The 18,855-nt window shown below is 33.7% G+C and overlaps 3 protein-coding genes across 5 annotated transcripts; 2 read left to right on the plus strand and 1 right to left on the minus strand.

Annotated features, from left to right (window-relative positions):
• Positions 1 to 17: 17 nt before the first annotated feature.
• Positions 18 to 1,113, plus strand: B9d2 (B9 domain-containing protein 2). Its single transcript, XM_089705376.1, has 4 exons — positions 18 to 239; positions 324 to 449; positions 677 to 902; positions 982 to 1,113. The coding sequence occupies exons 1-4, from the start codon at positions 149 to 151 to the stop codon at positions 1,073 to 1,075; spliced, it is 537 nt and encodes a 178-aa protein (XP_089561502.1). The 5' UTR covers positions 18 to 148; the 3' UTR covers positions 1,076 to 1,113.
• tctn (tectonic) lies at positions 1,078 to 3,477 on the plus strand. The gene is made up of 5 exons (XM_089705385.1): positions 1,078 to 1,551; positions 1,623 to 1,847; positions 1,925 to 2,066; positions 2,140 to 2,321; positions 2,433 to 3,477. The coding sequence occupies exons 1-5, from the start codon at positions 1,078 to 1,080 to the stop codon at positions 3,474 to 3,476; spliced, it is 2,067 nt and encodes a 688-aa protein (XP_089561511.1). The 3' UTR covers position 3,477.
• Positions 1,780 to 15,328, minus strand: Cul3 (cullin 3). Of its 3 annotated transcripts, none has more exons than XM_089705350.1 (16): positions 15,193 to 15,328; positions 14,687 to 14,845; positions 13,288 to 13,485; positions 12,993 to 13,178; positions 12,386 to 12,589; positions 11,760 to 11,939; positions 9,915 to 10,109; positions 9,090 to 9,266; positions 8,839 to 9,009; positions 7,941 to 8,048; positions 7,511 to 7,635; positions 6,871 to 7,096; positions 6,322 to 6,491; positions 5,934 to 6,072; positions 5,434 to 5,586; positions 1,780 to 3,606 (listed from the first exon to the last, which is right to left on the minus strand). In XM_089705350.1, exons 2-15 carry the CDS (start codon positions 14,744 to 14,746, stop codon positions 5,434 to 5,436), a joined length of 2,292 nt encoding a protein of 763 aa, XP_089561476.1. In that variant the 5' UTR covers positions 14,747 to 14,845; positions 15,193 to 15,328; the 3' UTR covers positions 1,780 to 3,606. The 3 variants fall into 3 exon arrangements, with proteins under 3 accessions (XP_089561476.1, XP_089561493.1, XP_089561485.1); XM_089705367.1 differs by lacking the exon at positions 15,193 to 15,328 and adding an exon at positions 15,051 to 15,169; XM_089705359.1 differs by lacking the exon at positions 15,193 to 15,328 and adding an exon at positions 14,961 to 14,979.
• Between the last annotated feature and the right edge of the window lie 3,527 nt (positions 15,329 to 18,855).

Here is an 18,855-nt window from a genome sequence, read left to right on the forward strand (position 1 = left end):
ACCCAGTTGTTGCTATTGGTTGCTATGGTTACCATTTTATAAACAATAATTGCGTGATCCGTTTAAAAGATGGACTGAATTATGTTTTACCTCTTTTTGTCGCCTTTGTTATTAAACTAATTTCCTTAAAATAACTATCAATTCTTTCATGGCAGAGTTGCATATATTAGGGCAAATACAACAAGCGGTAGATTTTAGTGAAAATTACTCGTTGTTTTGTCGTTATACTATTCAAGCAGGTAATAAGCATTTATTCAATTATTTTAGATTTGAAATACATAATATAGACAACTTTCCAAAAGTAAATATAAATTAAATTTTAGGACCAAACTGGACACTTCTGTCAGGTTCTTCAGAGGGCCAAACATCCTCAGGTAGACCAAACGCTGAAAAGAGTGTTGTTTGGGCACATCCATTGGATTTACATTTTGTCACAAAAGGAATACAAGGTTAATTGGAAAATTAAATTATATAATTCTTTGTAATTTTTGGTTTTCTAACATTAAATGCATCAATATTTTAGACAACGATTCGAAAATCCGATCTGATGCGCGGATGCGAACCCGCATCTATCGCCGAAGGATTCGAATATCGAACTAGAAATTATAAAAAATAATTTATTTTTTATAATAATTATGCATAGGCCTTTAGATGAATGAAACTTATATATTTTCAGGTTGGCCAAAAATATTGGTACAGACAAATTGTCTAGACGCTCTGGGCCGTTCTTGGATCCTAGGATATGGCTGCAGCACAATACCTGCAGTGCCTGGGTACCACACATTAAATGTGCCCTGTTGGATACCTGCAGCTATTTCAATATCAGACAAGATCCGACAGTATTTTATTGGTGGATCTCACCAAATATCTCAAACTGATATTATTAGTTTAGGCAATGATAGGTGGGTAAATTATTATATGTATTAGCTCATATATATTATTTTTTATTTACTTTTAATAATTAATGTTGCTCTTTGGCAGGTGTAAATTAAATACTCATTCAAAAGGTATTATCACATTAAATTTATGTGTTGTTTTAAGAAATTTTACTCAATTTGGAGTGGAGTATAAATAAAAATGCAACCCATCACTTACTTAGGCTTTACATTAGTGTCTATATTAATTCAATTTTGTGTAATGGATTTCATAAATGAAAATATTGAAATAGATAAAATGATAGAAAATGTTAGTAGGGGGCATTCAAAACGTGATATGCACGCAATACTCACCAAAATATCTGAAAAGCCACACGGACTATATTACCAGACCAATAAGAATGCTGTAACCAAAGTAAAATCTCCATTTACATTATACAAAAATGCCTCATTGGTAGACATGACAACTACAGAAATATCTAGCACAATTCTTGACTGGGTGTATGATGAAAATGTAACCACAACAGAAGATACTCTCCAAAGTACTGATATGTTTACAAGCTCTGAGTTTGAGAATGTTACGGAAATAACATTATTTGATAAAAAGAGCACAACTATGAAACCAAATATAATACCAAAGAAAACTGAACCAAATAAATGTCATTGTGATCTTATGGTGGGTAGAGTTTATAAAGAAAAAAAAATCATAATTAAACAATGATTAATTAGACTTGTGATTTGTTTCAGTATAAAACTTGTGATATTAATTGTTGCTGTGATATTGATTGCTCTGAAACTGATAAACTTTTATTTGACTGTGAAAGGAAAGCTTGCCCAGTATCGGATACTAACCAACTACAGTATTGTTTAGAAGATAGTGAATGCAACAATAAAATGACACCAAATTTCTTAGAAAATTTATTTTGTATTTCTAAAACTAACTTACCCGATAAACGCTTAACAGACATACAGGTAAATATAGTAAAAACAAATACATATATTTATTTTTTAAAGATAAAATAATATGGTTTATTTATAATCTATTACAGTTTGATGAGGCAGCAATTAATAGGTCTCCTAAATGGCATAAGCACAACAGGCAAAAAGTTTTGTATGAATTTAAGAGGAATATATTGTATAGATACAATGAGCCTGTATGGTTATCTAGAAATGGATCCATATACTTTGCAGGTAAGGCTTAACATTAACGTCAGAATATAATATCTATAAAATATTATTTAATCTCAACCTTCAACATTTTTAGATATTCCAGTTATAGTAACAAACCATTACTGTTCTGGAATGAAGCCAATTAAATTCCTTGTAAATGAAAATGTTAAATGTGTTGTAAAATTGCAAGATCTCCATATGTTTCAAGTGTTGAAAAATGTGGAAGGAGGAAGTATATTAAGTCCCATGACAAATTTAACTAATTCTAGTGATAAGGTAAGTTGTCTTAGCTATAGAAGCCCATTTCAAACACGACATTATAATAAAACAATCAACTGTTTGATATCTTAACACAATACATAATATAATATACATAATTTTTTTCAGAATGTGACTGTTCATCAAACTAACTGGACTTTATACATTTGCGATCAGTTAGAATGCATTGCTTACAATAAAAGTAGTCATGAACCATATTGTACAGAAAGTTACTGCAATAATATTGCAACAAAAGTTCATTATAAATTTTACTACTTCGATTCTAAAATAATGAAAGCAGAAATAAAACTTTACATTCAAGAAATATCTATGAATCTTCAATTTATTAATCAGAATGTGAAGGTCAAATTTTATCTGAGCAACAAACCAGAAGAGGACATTATAAAATTAAGTGGAAATCCTGGTTACATTCCAAATTTACCGATTCTTATCTCAACTGCTGAGAATAATCACACAATGCATTTGTTCAATAATTCATTTGGAATCAAAAATATTTTAATACATCCGGCCAATATAAATGGTCATTGTATATTAACGAATGTGTCATATAAAATTGTGCAGTTTGGGCAAAACAAGAGAAGCAAATGTCGATTTACTATTAAAGAAGATATTCTCAATGCATACAATGCAACAACTGCTTGCCAAAATATACAGAATAATATACTACATTACCTTAAATTGGATTCTGTAACTTATGTAGCTCCATATGGCAATCCTCAGAGTATTCCAGATGAAAATTGGATTCAAATTCAGATGTTTGATAAAGAATATATATATGGAATACTTGATAGAAAGAATTCTGCATTACATTGTAAGAATGTAGTTACTAGAATTGCTTATGTAATTGCTTACGCCGATACAAACAGCGATGTATCTAAAGAGCAAAACAAAATAGTATATGTGAAGGTCGAAGGCACTGCACAAAACGTAACATTCAATAATGACGATATATCGACAGTTCTCACCGTCGATACCAATTTCATAGATGTAAGTAAGCCTGAAGTGTTTGAGTATGCGGGCGCACCGCATTTGAAAATTTACTTGCCCAAAAGTTTCTTTCTCCCTTCCAATTCAGGAAACTTGCAAGACAAAATGAGATATCTTACACTAATACTATTTGTATTATTTCCATGTATCATTCGACTTATTTAAAGGCAATAAAATAAACATTTCATATAAACTAATAATTTTTATTTAGCAATAATTTAAATACTCTCGTTACTTCTATCACTTTAACTTGGCGTCCACTCATCGAGAGCTTTATGGTCTCGAAACTGTTGGCCTGAAAAATGAAAGCCAATTGTGGATTTTACTGAGGAATTTTTAGTAATGGGACCAGTCAATGAAACATGATTTTATAAAAAGAAGTTTAATTTAACATAACTAATCTAGGGAATCACGAGGAACACTTATAGTACAGTACCGAAACGATCAAATTAAGCCACATTATTACTTGTATATACAATTGTTTTTTTTTTACATTCATGGATAATATTGTAGTTCCGAGTAAATATTTAAATGGAAAGTACAAAGTCTTAAGTTTTTGATATTATAAACCTTATTTATCATGGAAAAAAAAAATAAACAGAAATTACGTTTAGTAATTTATAGAGCAGGTGAAGGCATATTATAGGTCCTCACAATGACTTGATGAATGATTAAGCATAAGTATTACAATTTAACATAAAATAATAATTTTAATGCCATTGTAAGTAAAAGGTTTATCATATCATTAATACTAAGAGCATCAAGTCGACGAATAATTATTAATGTTTTACACTGATATTCTTTCACGATGCAGCTTATAAAACACATTCAATTTAAAATAATAATTGTATTTTTCACGTAATGTAAAATTTTCGTCATGTTTGCCGTTAAAATTTCCCAAACATTTTTTCAAGCTGAAGAGTTTTTCCTATTTTTATATTACTTAACAGGGCCGTATTTACCCACAGTCTAGATAACTAAAATGAAAATTGTTAAGCCCGCTTATATTATATAGCAACAATAATAGACACATTATAGTCCTTTTCACCTATGATGATTCCTGTGACACTTCATCGTGTTCCGAATTACGTATTTTATGTTTAAAACGCCAAAATAATTTTAGTGCATAATATTTTTATTTTATGGCGGAATTATTGCCAAAAATATAAAAATAAAACATCTTAAACTTATAAATCGAAAACAGTATTGTTTAGTTTAATATAATGAAAAATAAAATAAAATAACACAAAAATATAATACCTACGCAATTTGTGTACATGAAATGGATCGTTGAAAAATCATAGAGTTGGAAAATCATATAATCGGCGCCCATCTTGTGATCGTTTGTCAATCGAGTCAATCGTCTGTACGAGTGCGTCAGCCTTGTATATAAGTTGCATTTTTATAATGATACTTTACGTGGTATTCTGTTATTGTTACTTATTGTTATTGTTGACTTTTTGTTGCTGTTGTTTGCTAAGTTTCCTTAGTTAATTGTTGGCGAAATGCCGAAAAAGCTAATTTTGGTACTTTATTCAAATCGATTTAATTTCCATATAAAATATTATCGATTATCGAAAACAATTGATATGATTTCAGTAAAGACATTTCTACACGTGTCAAAAATCCATGTGTCACAGAAATCATCTTAGGTGGAAAGGACTATAATTGAAAAAGACACATTGATCTATTTTTACGACGTTAGTCTTCATTTATTTATATCACTGGACATCACTACATAGTATAAAACAAAGTCGCTTTCTCTGTCCCTATTTCCCTATGTCCCTTTGTATGCTTAAATCTTTAAAACTACACCGGATTTTAATGCGGTTTTTTTTAATAGATAGAGTGATTCAAGAGGAAGGTTTTAGTATATAATTTATTAGGTTTTAGACAAAGCGGGCGAAGCCGCGGGCGGTAAGCTAGTCAGTATATAATATCCATAAATACGGCCCTGTTGCCGTGCTAGAGGTGTCTTTAACGAGAACGCAGTTGCGTACATGGGCGCGGCGAGTACAAGCGCGAGTTGACCACGGTCACGGGCATGGTTACGGTTACAGGTGCGGGTACGGTTACAGGTGCGGGTACGGTTACAGGTGCGGGTACGGTTACGGTTACGCACCTATGCGACGTAGGTGTACACCTTGCGGTCGTCGGGCGTGCGCGCCAGGTACTCGCGCTCGATGAGCCCCTCGATACGCTTCTTGATCACGACCGGTGATGGAAGGAAACGCGCGCGCAGCTGTTCTGTCACCTCCGCTACTAGCAAAGTGTGCTGGAAATGCAAAAAATATTTATAAAAACTGAGTTATTTTATTTGAAATGTAAGAATTATAGAACATTCAACATTTTGTTTATTAATGTTATTATTCTGAGTACATAATTTTATTGAGGTTTTAATATATAATAACATACCTAAAAAACATCTAAGAATTAATTGTACTCTTTTGTATATTTGAATTTGCTTTACTCGTTTGCCTAGTCTCAAAGTAAGTAACTTTTCAGCAACACCAAAAACTGGGTCATAAGTTAGTATGTACCAATATAATCTAGTGTTTACCACTGTGTCAATGAACCAGACTCAAATCAGAGATAAATGAATGGAAGGGATATCCATCTCACCGCCATCTTCTTCCTGGCCTTCATGATGCGCACGATGGCCGCCTCGATCTCGTGCTTGCGGTCCTCGTCCACCTTGTTGCGGGTCTCGCGCCGCTCCGGCTCCGACTCGCCCTTCGCTGCCACCGTTTGGATCTTTACCCTACGCGTGTGAATATAATGGGTGAATTAGTTCATTTTGTGGTTAGACAAAGTTTTTAAAAATAAAATATTTGTTTATGTTTAGTTTAGGAAGATGTAATAATTTTATAAAGCAAAAATTTATTTTAGATGTATAGCGTGTTTTACTGTCCCTTAATACACAGATAAATAATAACATCGCAGACTATTCAAAATCACCAACCAGAAATTTCATTTGGCATAAATTCTTAAAAAAAAAAAATCATTTTACCTGTGTAATTTGGACGTGAATGCATCATTTACGTAGAACTGGTGAGGGGGCTCAATCTCCTTAGTTTTGGGATGTTTGATCAGCACTCGCTGCGTGGGCTTGCCCATGGCTAGCGACTGCAATGCGCGCACTAAATCCTTCTCCGGTATGTCAGTCTCGTTGAGTATTTCCTGAAACAATGCATTTTTATTTTCATAAAAATTTTAAGGAGATCGGTAAATTGTTCTCTTGTTTTCTTTGTGTTATTTGGTCACTGAATTATCATTCTTCATTCATTCACCATTTCAAATCATAACACTTTTATACTACGCAACTGACCTTACGTAAAAATCTTAATTACTTTTTATTTTATTAAACTCTACACTTCTCGGTCAGATAAATATAGGGATTCAAAATGACGATTGACGACTCCTCTTTTTGTCCTCGCTCACTCACGTTCCTATCTGTATGAACGGTCAAAAACAATTTGACAGCAGTTGTGAGATGTTATTGCGCGGGCGCGGCGTGCGGCGGGGAGCGGGGCCGCTCGCTAGGGAAGCAACAACGCACCTCGTACGTGAGCCGGTCGCGCTTGTTGAACAGCAGCAGCACGCACATCTGGAAGGTGGACACTTGTATGATGTGGCGGCGCGGCGCGGGCGCGGGCGCGGGCGCGGCGTGCGGCGGGGAGCGGGGCGGGGAGCCGCTCGCGCCGCGGAACGTCGCGTGCAGGTCCGCGCTGCCCAGCTGCGGCTGCAGGGACAGCTGCCGGCCAGAGTGCTTCGCGAGGTAGAAGCTGTAACCAAATGTCAAGTCGGATAAAAAATATTTTTTTTGGTAGTGAATATGCACTTTGATTTTGCGATTAGAATTTAATTGTGTATAATTTTTAAATAATTTTTATTTAAAAAATTACAGTCACATTATAAGTCTTAGAGCGGCCGTACACGGGCGGCTCGAGCACTTAATGGCTGAGCGACGTACACGGACTGCTCGAGCGGTCGGTCGCGACGGCTCGAGCAGTCCGTACGGCAGTGAATGAATGTCCATGGTTCACCGCGCGCTCGCGGCTTCAAGCCGCCGGTCTCAACTGCTTGAAGCGGTTCGTATACGGCCGCCCTTAGATCGAAAATAAGGTGTATAATCAAAAAATATAACAATTTTGTAAAGATAATATTATTATCTTTACAAAATTGTACAGGTTACATACCTGCGGAACACTTCAAAGGCCATTCTAGGTGCAGCGGGAATGTTGCACTTGGGCGTGGCGCTCTGTGTGGGCCAGAAGCCTGTCGTCAGCACACGCACCGATAGGTCCACGCCGTGCAGATTGCTCTACGATTCGGAATAAATAATAAAATAACAATAAACAAAAAAATATTGAAGTATTTCATTTACGATGACTGTATGAGCATTTTTTTTAATAAACCATTGCAGTGATATATGTATGTCAGAATAATGGGCCCTAAAAAAACCATAGATTACAGTTTTTGTGCTCGAATTTGTCATGAAAACTTGTGCTCTAGAATCTTACAAAAGTAGAGGTTATTTCAACATTTTAACAACAATTCAGTAATATAATAAAATTATGTGCAAAGAGTAGGCACATACAAATAATGAAAGTAACAAAACAAATTCACCCCGGATGATATCACATGCTCCTTGAACTCCTCCATGATTGTGTTGGACACTGTCATGTCCTTGAACATACCCTCTAGCTTTGACGTAAACTGACAACCGCATTCAGTCTGAAATTACATTCAAGGTCATAGTGCTATAACAAATTATTATAATTATTTACTCACAAAATAAATAGTAATAATATGTGGTTAAGATTAAGGATTTACTAAGTTCATCTTTCTTTGTTAATATAATTTCATCATTCTCGTTATTAACTATTTGCTATAAACACAATAGGAACCACTTTATACAGTGCTAAAAATAATTCTATAATACTTTTTTCCCAAATCAAACTACCGAACTACAGTACATAATCATGCTTAAAGTCTGAGTGTATAAGTCTGCAAAATTCTTTACTGGCAATTTAATTGTTTCATACCAAAGTCAGGATAATTCTAGACTTTAAGCAAGGTTAATCCACAAAATACAATTATTTTGTTTTCATACTAAACTTACAAGGAATATGTATACGTAAAGAATTTTGCAGCAAATATAAATGTTTTTGGGACAGCAGTTAATCACTCAGTGTACTCGATCAGCGACACGTCACCGATCATACATTGGAAATCCCTTGGTTCCACGTCTTTTAGTAATCCTTCTCTCTGGGAAATGCGACAAAGCTACTTGTAAGGAGTTTTGGTGTTTTTTATATCGAAAATAATAAAAATATTAAATTAAATATAAAAATACCCACTATTTTATGAATGAATTATCTAAAATCTATATTTCGTAAACAACATTCTGCAAACACGCCATTAATTTTTTTCTTTTCTTCATTTATCAATCTGTTTTATTTCAGATATATGCAGGTTTCTGCTTTCTCTTATTGATAATTTTTAAAGAGAATAAAATATTTACCTTTAATTTAGAGATCATATTTTTCTCACTGTCATCAGATACCGATTTATTTAAGAGAAGACGCTTGGCAAGATGCTGTTTATAGTAACGCTCAAACACATCTTTTTCTTGCAGGAAACGGAAGAGCACCATTGTTTTATCTAAGACAGCTTCGATTTCTTGCTCACTCATCTAATAAAAAAGATTCAATATAATATACATACTTATTAAACAAATAATTATCTTTAAAAAAATATTTAAAATGTACTTACGCCCTTTTCACCTTTCTTCAATTTTCCGTCAATAAAAAGTGAAAGGAATTCAGGTGACTTGTTGTTTAGATTTAGGAAATACTCGAAGTCTGATGCAATCATATGTTTGAATATTTTATCGTTGTTGAATGAGTTGTGAAGGAAATGATCAAATCTATCTTTCAGATCCAGAAGGTTCTGGAATGTCAAATAATATTCAAGTTTAGTTTATAATAATATCACAATTGTTTATACTTAAAAAATCATTGAGCTCAGTCTTATAACCATACATTTTTTTTATTAGCCTTACTGTGCGTCAAAAGTGGTATAATTACAAAAGTCCAATGTTAGGCTATTTTTCCTGGTTTATTTAAATCAATCTCAATTACTGTTTCAACTTCTAGCTAAATCATGGAACTAGCATATTGCCACAATATCATTTGCATAAAAGCCCAGCATAAAGAAAATAGGTCCAAACAATTTGGAAGTACCTTTAATAATAATTATTTTTATCAGTTTTTTTAATAGATCAAACAAACACAAAAACTAACACATTTATCCCATTAAAATAAAAGTATACCTTGCATTTAACCTCTTTCATCCATCATACTTTTCCACCATGAATTCACCAAACAAAAAAAGACGGGTTGCACTCCGGGAGTGCCGGCAGAAGTGAAAACTTGATTATTAACGTTGAGCATGTTTGATAATATCCATCCGTCTTACGCTTTTTCGATCAGGTCACGTGTCCTGATCGAGTTTAAGATTTTATACCCATTACAGAAAAAGTGCTCAACGCCGCTAAAGAAGTTTTCACTCAATAATTGACTCTAAATGACTCCATACCTGCACATACGCAATAGCGTTGGTATTATGGTGCGTGTCGGTCACTAACGCCCGTCCCTGTTCCCTTAGGTGCGCCGACACCGCGTCCGCGACCGTGCGCAGCCCCTCCGCCACGCGCGACAGCAGCTTGTACACGCACGCCAGTTCCACTGTACGCGTGTGGAGTAGCATGTGCACTACGCCTGAGTTCTCCATCTATACGATACATTAATCCATCAGGCCCCGGAATCACAGACACAATAGAAAATCTATTGTGTCGCGGTCGGATCTGGCCGCTCGGTGGTTGAGAGGTTAAAAGGTTAATGTTGTGCACAAATTACAATATGTGTTGTACCATGGTAGAGATATCTATCTGCACCATACATAGAGACAATAAGCGATAGGATAAACAATATGTATAACGTAGGCTAACTCTATCGTGTGCATATTGGAGCAGCATGTGTACACACCTCAGTTCCCCATCTGTACCATACAAAGAGACAAATGATAGGATATATATAACGTATAATATAACGTAAGCCAGCTCCACCGTGCGCGTGTGGAGTAACATGTGCACTACGCCTGAGTTCTCCATCTATACGATACATTGAGACAAGGAAAAGTTAATGTTGTTCACAAATTACATGTGTTGTACCATGATAGAGATATCTATCTGCACCATACATAGAGACAATAAGCGATAGGATAAACAATATAACACACGCTACGTTCACAGTGTGGAGTAGCATGTGCACTATGCCATTTTCATAGACTAATAACACAATGTGGTGTATAACACTTGTAACATGGTAGAGATCTCGATCTGCGACTTACATAGAGGTAGAGACAACCAACGATAGGATATACGATATATCATAGACATAGACTAATTATTTTAATGTGCATATGTACACGCCCGAGTTGTTCGTCTGCACCATACAAAGACAATAAACAAGAGCATATAATATATAACAAACTAACAATGTGTGTGTGTGTGTATTTTTATTGCAGAACATATAATATGTGCTACGCTAGTAATCTCCATACATATATAAATTTAGGAAGACAAAAGACATAATGACGGTATATTATTACATCACACACTAGTCAATCAATGCATATGCAGTATGACGAAATTGTACCTACTCATCGCAATTTACATTTATGACACATACTGTGACGAAAGATTAGATATGACCTTAGCATAATTATCAGAACTAATTTCTTGCATTTCCTTGCTTGAAAATAAATGTTGCATTCATTTAGTCTTAAGACTATAAAATAAATTACTATTTTATTAGATCTATTAACAATCTATCTCTATTCCCAATAACAGGAATTTTAAAACTATCCCACTCCGCTACATATTTAGTCATACATACCTCATTGAAAAACACAAGAAATTGCAACAAGACCTACCTTAACAATAATCCCAACCACCACACACAAGTCTCAAAAACACATACAAAAACCAACAACCTACCTAATATAGTCTAAATAAACGCATACAAAAATCATCGACCTACCCCAACAATGGTCTCAAAAGAAATAAAAAACTTATCAACCTACCACAACAATGTTCTCAAAAAACAAACAAAACTCATCAACCTACCACAACAATGTCCTCAAAAAACAAACAAAACTCATCAACCTACCACAACAATGTCCTCAAAAAACAAACAAAACTCATCAACCTACCACAACAATGTCCTTAAAAAACAAACAAAACTCATCAACCTACCCCAACAATGGTCTCAAAAACAAATATCATCAACCTACCCCAACAATTGTCTCAAAAAAACAAACAAAACTCATCAACCTACCCCAACAATGTTCTTAAACCACATAAAAAACTCATTTACCCACCTCAACAATGGTCTTCATGTGTCGCTCGATGAGCTCGTGCTCGAGCACGGCGACGACGCGCGGCTCCGTGCTCTCGTCGAGGTAGTGCCGCGCGCGCTCCGCCTCCTCGCTGATGCGCGCCTCCACGCGCGCTATGTACACCGCCGCGCTGTTCTCCGCCAAGAACTTCTGAGATTCCATCTGCAATTCAATACACTACAATAGTATGCTAATATTCTTCGACCAGAATTTCTGAATTTCCATCTGCAATGCTATAAACATAATAAATATTTAAAGCCTTTAATTTTTTACATTTTAAACTCATCATTTTACAATTTTTTTTTATAATTTTAAAATATGTTAGTAGAAATTCATTATTTTTTTGGCAATTTATTGACTAGGCAAGGAATAGGAACATTTCAATGTTGTGCAATACATTGAATAATTCATAAATATAAACAATTTTATCAATTAGAAACATTGAATGGGGATTTTCATATAAACATTTTAGGAATTTCCTGTTAAGATATTTTTTTCCTTTATCTTATTTAACTTAAAAAAACGGCATGTAATAGAACAATAAAATGAATGTAGTTAGATAGTATATGCATAGATTAAATTCAAATACAAGAACATCTAAAACATACCCGATAAAACTCGGCAGACTGATGTAGAAAAGGTTTTTCGAAGTCTTCCTCGTAAACAGCTCGAGAGTTGATGCCTAGTACCATGAGCATTTGGCAGGCATTCCTGATAGCGAGACGATCCACTACCTCTCCCCGTCGCTCACGCGCTACCAGTTCTAGCAATGTTTGCCGCAAGTGGTCTCTAATGCAACCATAACGCACCACCTTTTGAGGTCATAGAAAACATATTTTTACTAATCATAATAATTTAGTTATATATATAAGCAACTTTAACTCGTTTTTTATAAAAGTAAAATTATTTTAAATATTTTCGATGAAATTTTTATTTTTTTGCCAAAGACCTGTGCAGCCTCCAGATTGAAAACTGGCAAGAGATGGCGCAGGATAGAGTCAAATGGAGGCTCTTATTGTCGGAGGCCAAGACTCACTTTGGGTCCCTGCGCCACTCTAGTAAGTAAGTAAGTATTTTCGATGAAACAAACAATGACTTGAAAACTAACATTATTCCAATGTTAGTTATGCACTATGCAAGAAGGATAGGACATTTCCATTTATTAAATACAGATAGACAGAAGAAGGTTTGATTGTAATAAATATATTGTATTACCTGATCTCTAAATATAATGAGCCCTAGATTATAAACATTATCAACATCATTCTGCTGTACATATACTCTGTCCATGTACATCAGTATATCTCTAATCATGACCATGCTTGTTTGATGATCTGTCCAAGCATTATTGAGAGTTTGTAGAAATCCATTGTGTAATGAGTGTAGAACATCTTCACGGACCTATAAAATGTTAAAAAATTTAATAAAGTTATTGAAATACTGTTATTAAACTTATTTTGACAAGTAACACTTTATTATAGCATATAAATACTAAAGCAAAAAAATTAACCTTGGTTTCAAGGTGATGAGTGACCACTTCCTTCAGACCAGTGTACAATCTTTCACCATGCTTATGCAGTACCATTGTATATGCATTTCGGTACAACTCTTCAAATGAAAGGCCTGAATTGTTTTTCTTTTGAATTTCCTGTATTGCATTTTTTAATAAACTCCATATACTCTCCACATACTTTTCATCCATAGTCATCTGGAAAATTCTTTACATTTTAATTTTTCCTCAATTACTGTATCACAGTAAGGTTGTAATTTACTTCTTGTTTTAATAAGTAATAAAGTTAACAAGTAAATTACTATCTTTCTTTATAAACACAATATAGCCTTGCAGTTATTTAAGTGAAAGTTACAGACCCATGTATCAGGATACATTTGATAATATGGTTCGGAATAGTTCCATACTTGAAATTTTCTAGTCATCTTGAATGGTTTATTTGTTTTTGTCATCACAAAATCATAGGTGTGTATCAAAAATTAATATGTACATAGTAAACAATTTTACAAAATCTTTAATATTGACTGATTTTTCTCTATTGTCAAATAAATTTATGACATTTTGTTACTGAAATTTTGTTCTATACTGAAGTTATATTATGTTTCTAATTTTAAACTAAGTGTCATGTAATAATATCCCACAGATAACTGCTTAATGTATATGTGTGACAGTAAAAAGTATCCTTAATTTCATCTAAACTAGCAAAAGACAGGGTGCTTAAAGGCTTCCATTTTCTCTACATTTTTATGGTAATTTGTTTACTCCAAGAATTTTATTTTTACCAAAACAATAACATGGGCATTGGGCTTCTAAAATATAAACATGATTCTTAAAATGCACACCAGATACAAATGTTTTAATGTTAATGAAATAATGTTTTTAAGATCATCTAGACATAATATTAAAAAATAAATTGTTAAGACTCAAATCTAAAAGTATACAGAGATAGCTTTTCAGTAAATAGTATCACAAAAATGCATAGATTGTGGGATAGTATACAAGCTTGTTCAGATAAATAATGCACTTCACTGTTTGGAAATCAATACCCCATCTCTATACAATAATAAGAGATTAGAAATAATGTCCACATCAAAAGATTTAAACTGTTGTCTCATAGTATAGTTGTGCAAGTTAATAAATCAAGTGTTTTAGTTTTGTGACAATTACTTATAGGTACTAGGTAAATAAACAACATATTTTAGATTCTAACCGCATAAAATATATAAAATGAAGAAGGAATAAGCCATTTATAGACACAAAAAAAGAGAAAAAGGATAAATACTACAACATTATTTCATTAATTCCATCAAGAGTTCTAAATTGGCTGCTTACACATAAAATGGAGAGGACGGAATTATAATTAAACCTACAACAAATAAATGTGTTCAAAAATACTCACGGGAAAGGCCCTGATCCTCATCTTGCCAGGTTTATCTTTAGGCAACGTACTTTTCATCATTGCGACTGATATTTTATTACTAACAAACACTGAAACTTATAACCTTTTTAATTCATATATATTCCCAAATACACTTCATTGTTACTCTCCCATTTACATCTGAAATAGAAAATTGTTAGTTTTTTATGCGATAAAGGCAAACGTCATTCGATACAGGTAAATGTGATCTAAAAGTTATGCAAGTAAACTGAAATAAATATTTATTATAGTTTACATGATTTTCTGTGTTACTTGATTAATATTATGTTTACTTTATTTTAACAATTAAAATATCGCTGTTCTAAGAAAATAAAATAAAATTTACGAATAGATATGTCAGTGGAAGAGACAAAACAACAGGCTAGTCTCTTCACTCTCTTTCTCTCTTGAATTACATGGGCGCCACTTCATGATGTGACGTATTTTTAATAACATTAAAACACAGCATAACTAGTAAAAAAACTAACTTATATTTGCTGATACACCTGACAACGATCGGAAATATTTCAGATATATATTTTAATGAATGCAAATTCGATTTCACATAGCTAAATAAACTTTGACTTGTGAATATAGAGCATAGAGTGGATAACTGTTTAATAGACTATAGATCATCTTGATGATATAGATTAAACAATAAGCTATAGATAATTAATATCGTTAATGCATTTGCATTGGAAGACACCCACAAGGCCCTGATTAAATGGATAAATTAATTTGAATTTATAAGAAAAGCACTGTTCAAAGAAATACACTTGCACGTGCCCTAAGATTATCGAAAATTTAGAGAACAATTCTAGCTTTAGGTCGCCTGTCCATCTGCAAGAAAACTTCCGCGAGAAATGTCCGACAGTCTGTCTGACAGCAGCTTGCAAGTCTAATTTCGCGTTTCCACCTGCAAGTGGCCTTACTCATATAAGTGTATAGGTTTCTAAGGGTTTCTTATATTTTTTTCTAGTAAGTTATTTGAACCACAGTGAACCTACATTCTAGTTGACCTGTGTAGTTGACAATAATTATTGCAATGGTGGTGGATGACGTGTGAACTAAACCAAAGATTTTGTATGTCTACACACATTTTATTTATTTATTTATTCCAACGAACTCCGTCGTTTCACCAGAGCCCATTTTTTTAACCGATTTAAAAAAAGGAGGAGGTTTTCAATTCGGCTGGCATATTTTTTTAAAGTTCAAATCACTGATAGTGCGGCCACCTCAGCGGCGCGTATTTCCAAACTATACATAGTCAGAACGCAACCATAGGAAACTGCTCGTGTATACTTTGTAATGCTGTTTTTAAGTTTGTTATTACAATATATACACGAATTTTGCGTACTGATCGTGTATACTTTGTAACGCGGATACTTGCTTCTTCGTTTCAAACTATACGCGATCAGTACGCAAAATATAACTAAATATACCTACTACACCACTTACGCTTGAGCGACATAATAAATATATAGGTAATCAGAGACTTGTATTGTACAGCTATATCTATCTACTTTTATTCTTCTTGATTATTATTGATTCAGTTAAATATGGAATAAAAATATTATTAGGTAAGCTTAGGAAAATAAATAGGTAACAGATAAGGGTACCTATGGGTTAGGTTAGGTTCGTGTTTTTTTAACTACACAAAAATAGGAGCCCCGCGAAGCGGGGCTCCGTCGCCTCGTAACCGTCTTCTTCTGGACTTATTAGATTCTTACATTTTAGCACTATTCTCAATTATAAGTCGTGCAGTATAGGCAGGAACGAAGACACAAGCATCCTCAATACAAAAAATATACGATCAGTACGCAACATTACATACACAATATGCATTGTAATAATAGATTTAAAAACAGCAATACAATAATATAAACGCGAGCAATGGAAAGATGGCGCGCTTACTCCGAAACATACACGATTAGTCCGCATGCGTACTGGCGCTGTATGTTTTGGAGCGCTATTCTTACTTACTTCACTACAAAGTATACGCGAGTATTTGCGTACTACTGTTGTATAGATTGGAAGAACTTTGTAAAAAAGTTATTTCCAAACTATACGTGATTAGTTTCACACCGTTGCGTGCTGGCCTTGTATAGTTTGGAAAGACGCCTCAGCGGCAACCGTAGGCCACCACCAAGCCACTCAAGCTCGTAGACATTTCTTACAATATGGCCGATATGTCAAATTTAGTTCATAGAACCGCCGTAGGACTTCTTTCGTGGTGATATCTGTAGTAACTTTTCTGAACACATAGCTTTGTATTACACTCTGTGGCTGAGCTCTGTGGCCATAAACCACAGCCATAACTGGGTGAGATGTCGTTTGGTCGGTCCAAAAAATGCAGATCTAATTAAATACAGTCACGAAAGAATACTCCCATAATAAAGATAAATATTTTATCCACGAAAACGCACCCCACTATTCTTTATAATATTTTTTTAAACTCTACGGTATAATAATTATGAATATGTGTGTAATCTTCCGCTTAAGAATGAGTTTAATGATGGTTTAATGGGTACAGTGTACACGGTACACACTTATTACCTGGGAACTGGCAGTATCTTTATTAACTTCCATATTGATTTGACCCGATCTATTATTATTTTTAATATCCAGCACTGATTTATAATATAAAATATATACTACTATGGTACATAATATTATGTACATTGTACAACCGATTATATATACCGTTTGTCTAGTATTTTAAACTGTTATTAAATGTCTATGACACCGTTCGACTACCGCGGACTAGTTTCCCGCGAGATTATAATCTGTTGGCAAATAATTGTGATCCTTATAATAAAATTACATATTTACATAATGCATTATATTTCAGTAAACCTTTAAAAGTGAAACCGTTATAATGTGAAATGGGCATTCGATATTCGCCAACGGCGATTACGAATAGACAATAGACATACAAATTACAATGGGCAGCTTTGGTCCAACAAAATTATTCCATTGAAAAGTTACATTTGGGGTTGCATTTTTTAGAGGACGCAATTTTATTATTTTGATGTGTAGGGGGGTTCAGTGTGAAGCTATCACCAAGTTTGTGGGGTCGCCACCCTTGTCCCACGGCCGCCATCTTGGAAATTGCGGTTGATATGGTTTTTAAGATATATCTCTTTAACTATTTATTTGATAAAAAAAATTGTTAACATTGTTTGTTGCAAATTAAATTCTCTACAACTTTGGTCCAGTAACTTTTTGTCGTAGAACTATAAATAAAAAAGTTATAAGCGAAAATGTTCAGAAATTAGAGATATTTATATTTTTCAATAAAACTTTTTTTTATCATTTTACGAAGAAATGATATCAAGTTGTAGATTGTTTTTTGAGGAACAACTTTTATATACAACATTTTTTCATTATGTAAATAGCTAAGATTTTACAGCGCTCCGAAGTGAGTACTATTTTTCAGTACTCTTAACTATACAGTATACATATATTATGTGTGTACTAATAATAATTTGTCATCAGTAATTGTTTTTAATATTTATAATAATTAATAATTAATTTTGCAATATTATTAATAATTAATTATTGACTGAACTGACTTGAAGTCTGGAAGCGCGTTTTTTTTACGTCGAATAGCAGGGCTGAAATGTTCTGCAGTGTGCTTCCATTGTTCTGGAGTCTGGGAAAAGAGCCAATAGCCATTATATGTATAGTTAGGAGTACTGAAAAATAGTACTCACTTCAGAGCGCTGTAAAACCTTAGCTATTGACGTAATGAAAAAATGTTGTATATAAAAGTTGTTCCTCGAAAAACAATCTACAAAAATGGTCTGATATCATTTCTTCGTAAAATGATAAAAAAAAGTTTTATTGAAAAATATAAAAAGCTCTAATTTCTGAACGTTTTCGCTTATAACTTTTTTATTTATAGTTCTACGACAAAAAGTTACTGGACAAAAGTTGTAGAAAATTTAATTTACAACAAATAATGCTAACAATTTTTTTTATCAGATAAATAGTTTAAGAGATATATCGTAAAAACCATTTCAACCGCTATTTCCAAGATGGCGGCCGTGGGACAAGGTTGGCAACCCCACAAACTTGGTTTTAGCTACTCACTGACCCCCCCTACACATCAAAAACATAAAATTGCGTCCTCTAAAAAATGCAAGGTT

This window comes from Colias philodice, chromosome 2 (assembly GCF_061535455.1).
Source record: "Colias philodice isolate Cphi_HAF_F1 chromosome 2, ilColPhil1 Martin Lab GWU primary, whole genome shotgun sequence".
NCBI lineage: Eukaryota > Metazoa > Arthropoda > Insecta > Lepidoptera > Pieridae > Colias > Colias philodice.

Excerpts from the sequence above, each read along its gene's own strand:
- B9d2 (XM_089705376.1), top strand. The coding sequence starts at position 149 with ATGGCAGAGTTGCATATATTAGGGCAAATACAACAAGCGGTAGATTTT. Across the intron at positions 450-676 it reads TGTCACAAAAGGAATACAAG|GTTGGCCAAAAATATTGGTA; the intron begins GTTAATTGGAAA and ends ATATATTTTCAG. Across the intron at positions 903-981 it reads ATTAGTTTAGGCAATGATAG|GTGTAAATTAAATACTCATT; the intron begins GTGGGTAAATTA and ends GCTCTTTGGCAG.
- tctn (XM_089705385.1), top strand. The coding sequence starts at position 1,078 with ATGCAACCCATCACTTACTTAGGCTTTACATTAGTGTCTATATTAATT. Across the intron at positions 1,552-1,622 it reads AATGTCATTGTGATCTTATG|TATAAAACTTGTGATATTAA; the intron begins GTGGGTAGAGTT and ends GATTTGTTTCAG. Across the intron at positions 2,322-2,432 it reads TAACTAATTCTAGTGATAAG|AATGTGACTGTTCATCAAAC; the intron begins GTAAGTTGTCTT and ends AATTTTTTTCAG.
- Cul3 (XM_089705350.1), bottom strand. The coding sequence starts at position 14,746 with ATGATGAAAAGTACGTTGCCTAAAGATAAACCTGGCAAGATGAGGATC. Across the intron at positions 7,636-7,940 it reads AGCATGTGATATCATCCGGG|AGCAATCTGCACGGCGTGGA; the intron begins GTGAATTTGTTT and ends TCCGAATCGTAG. Across the intron at positions 7,097-7,510 it reads GCCTTTGAAGTGTTCCGCAG|CTTCTACCTCGCGAAGCACT; the intron begins GTATGTAACCTG and ends ATTTGGTTACAG.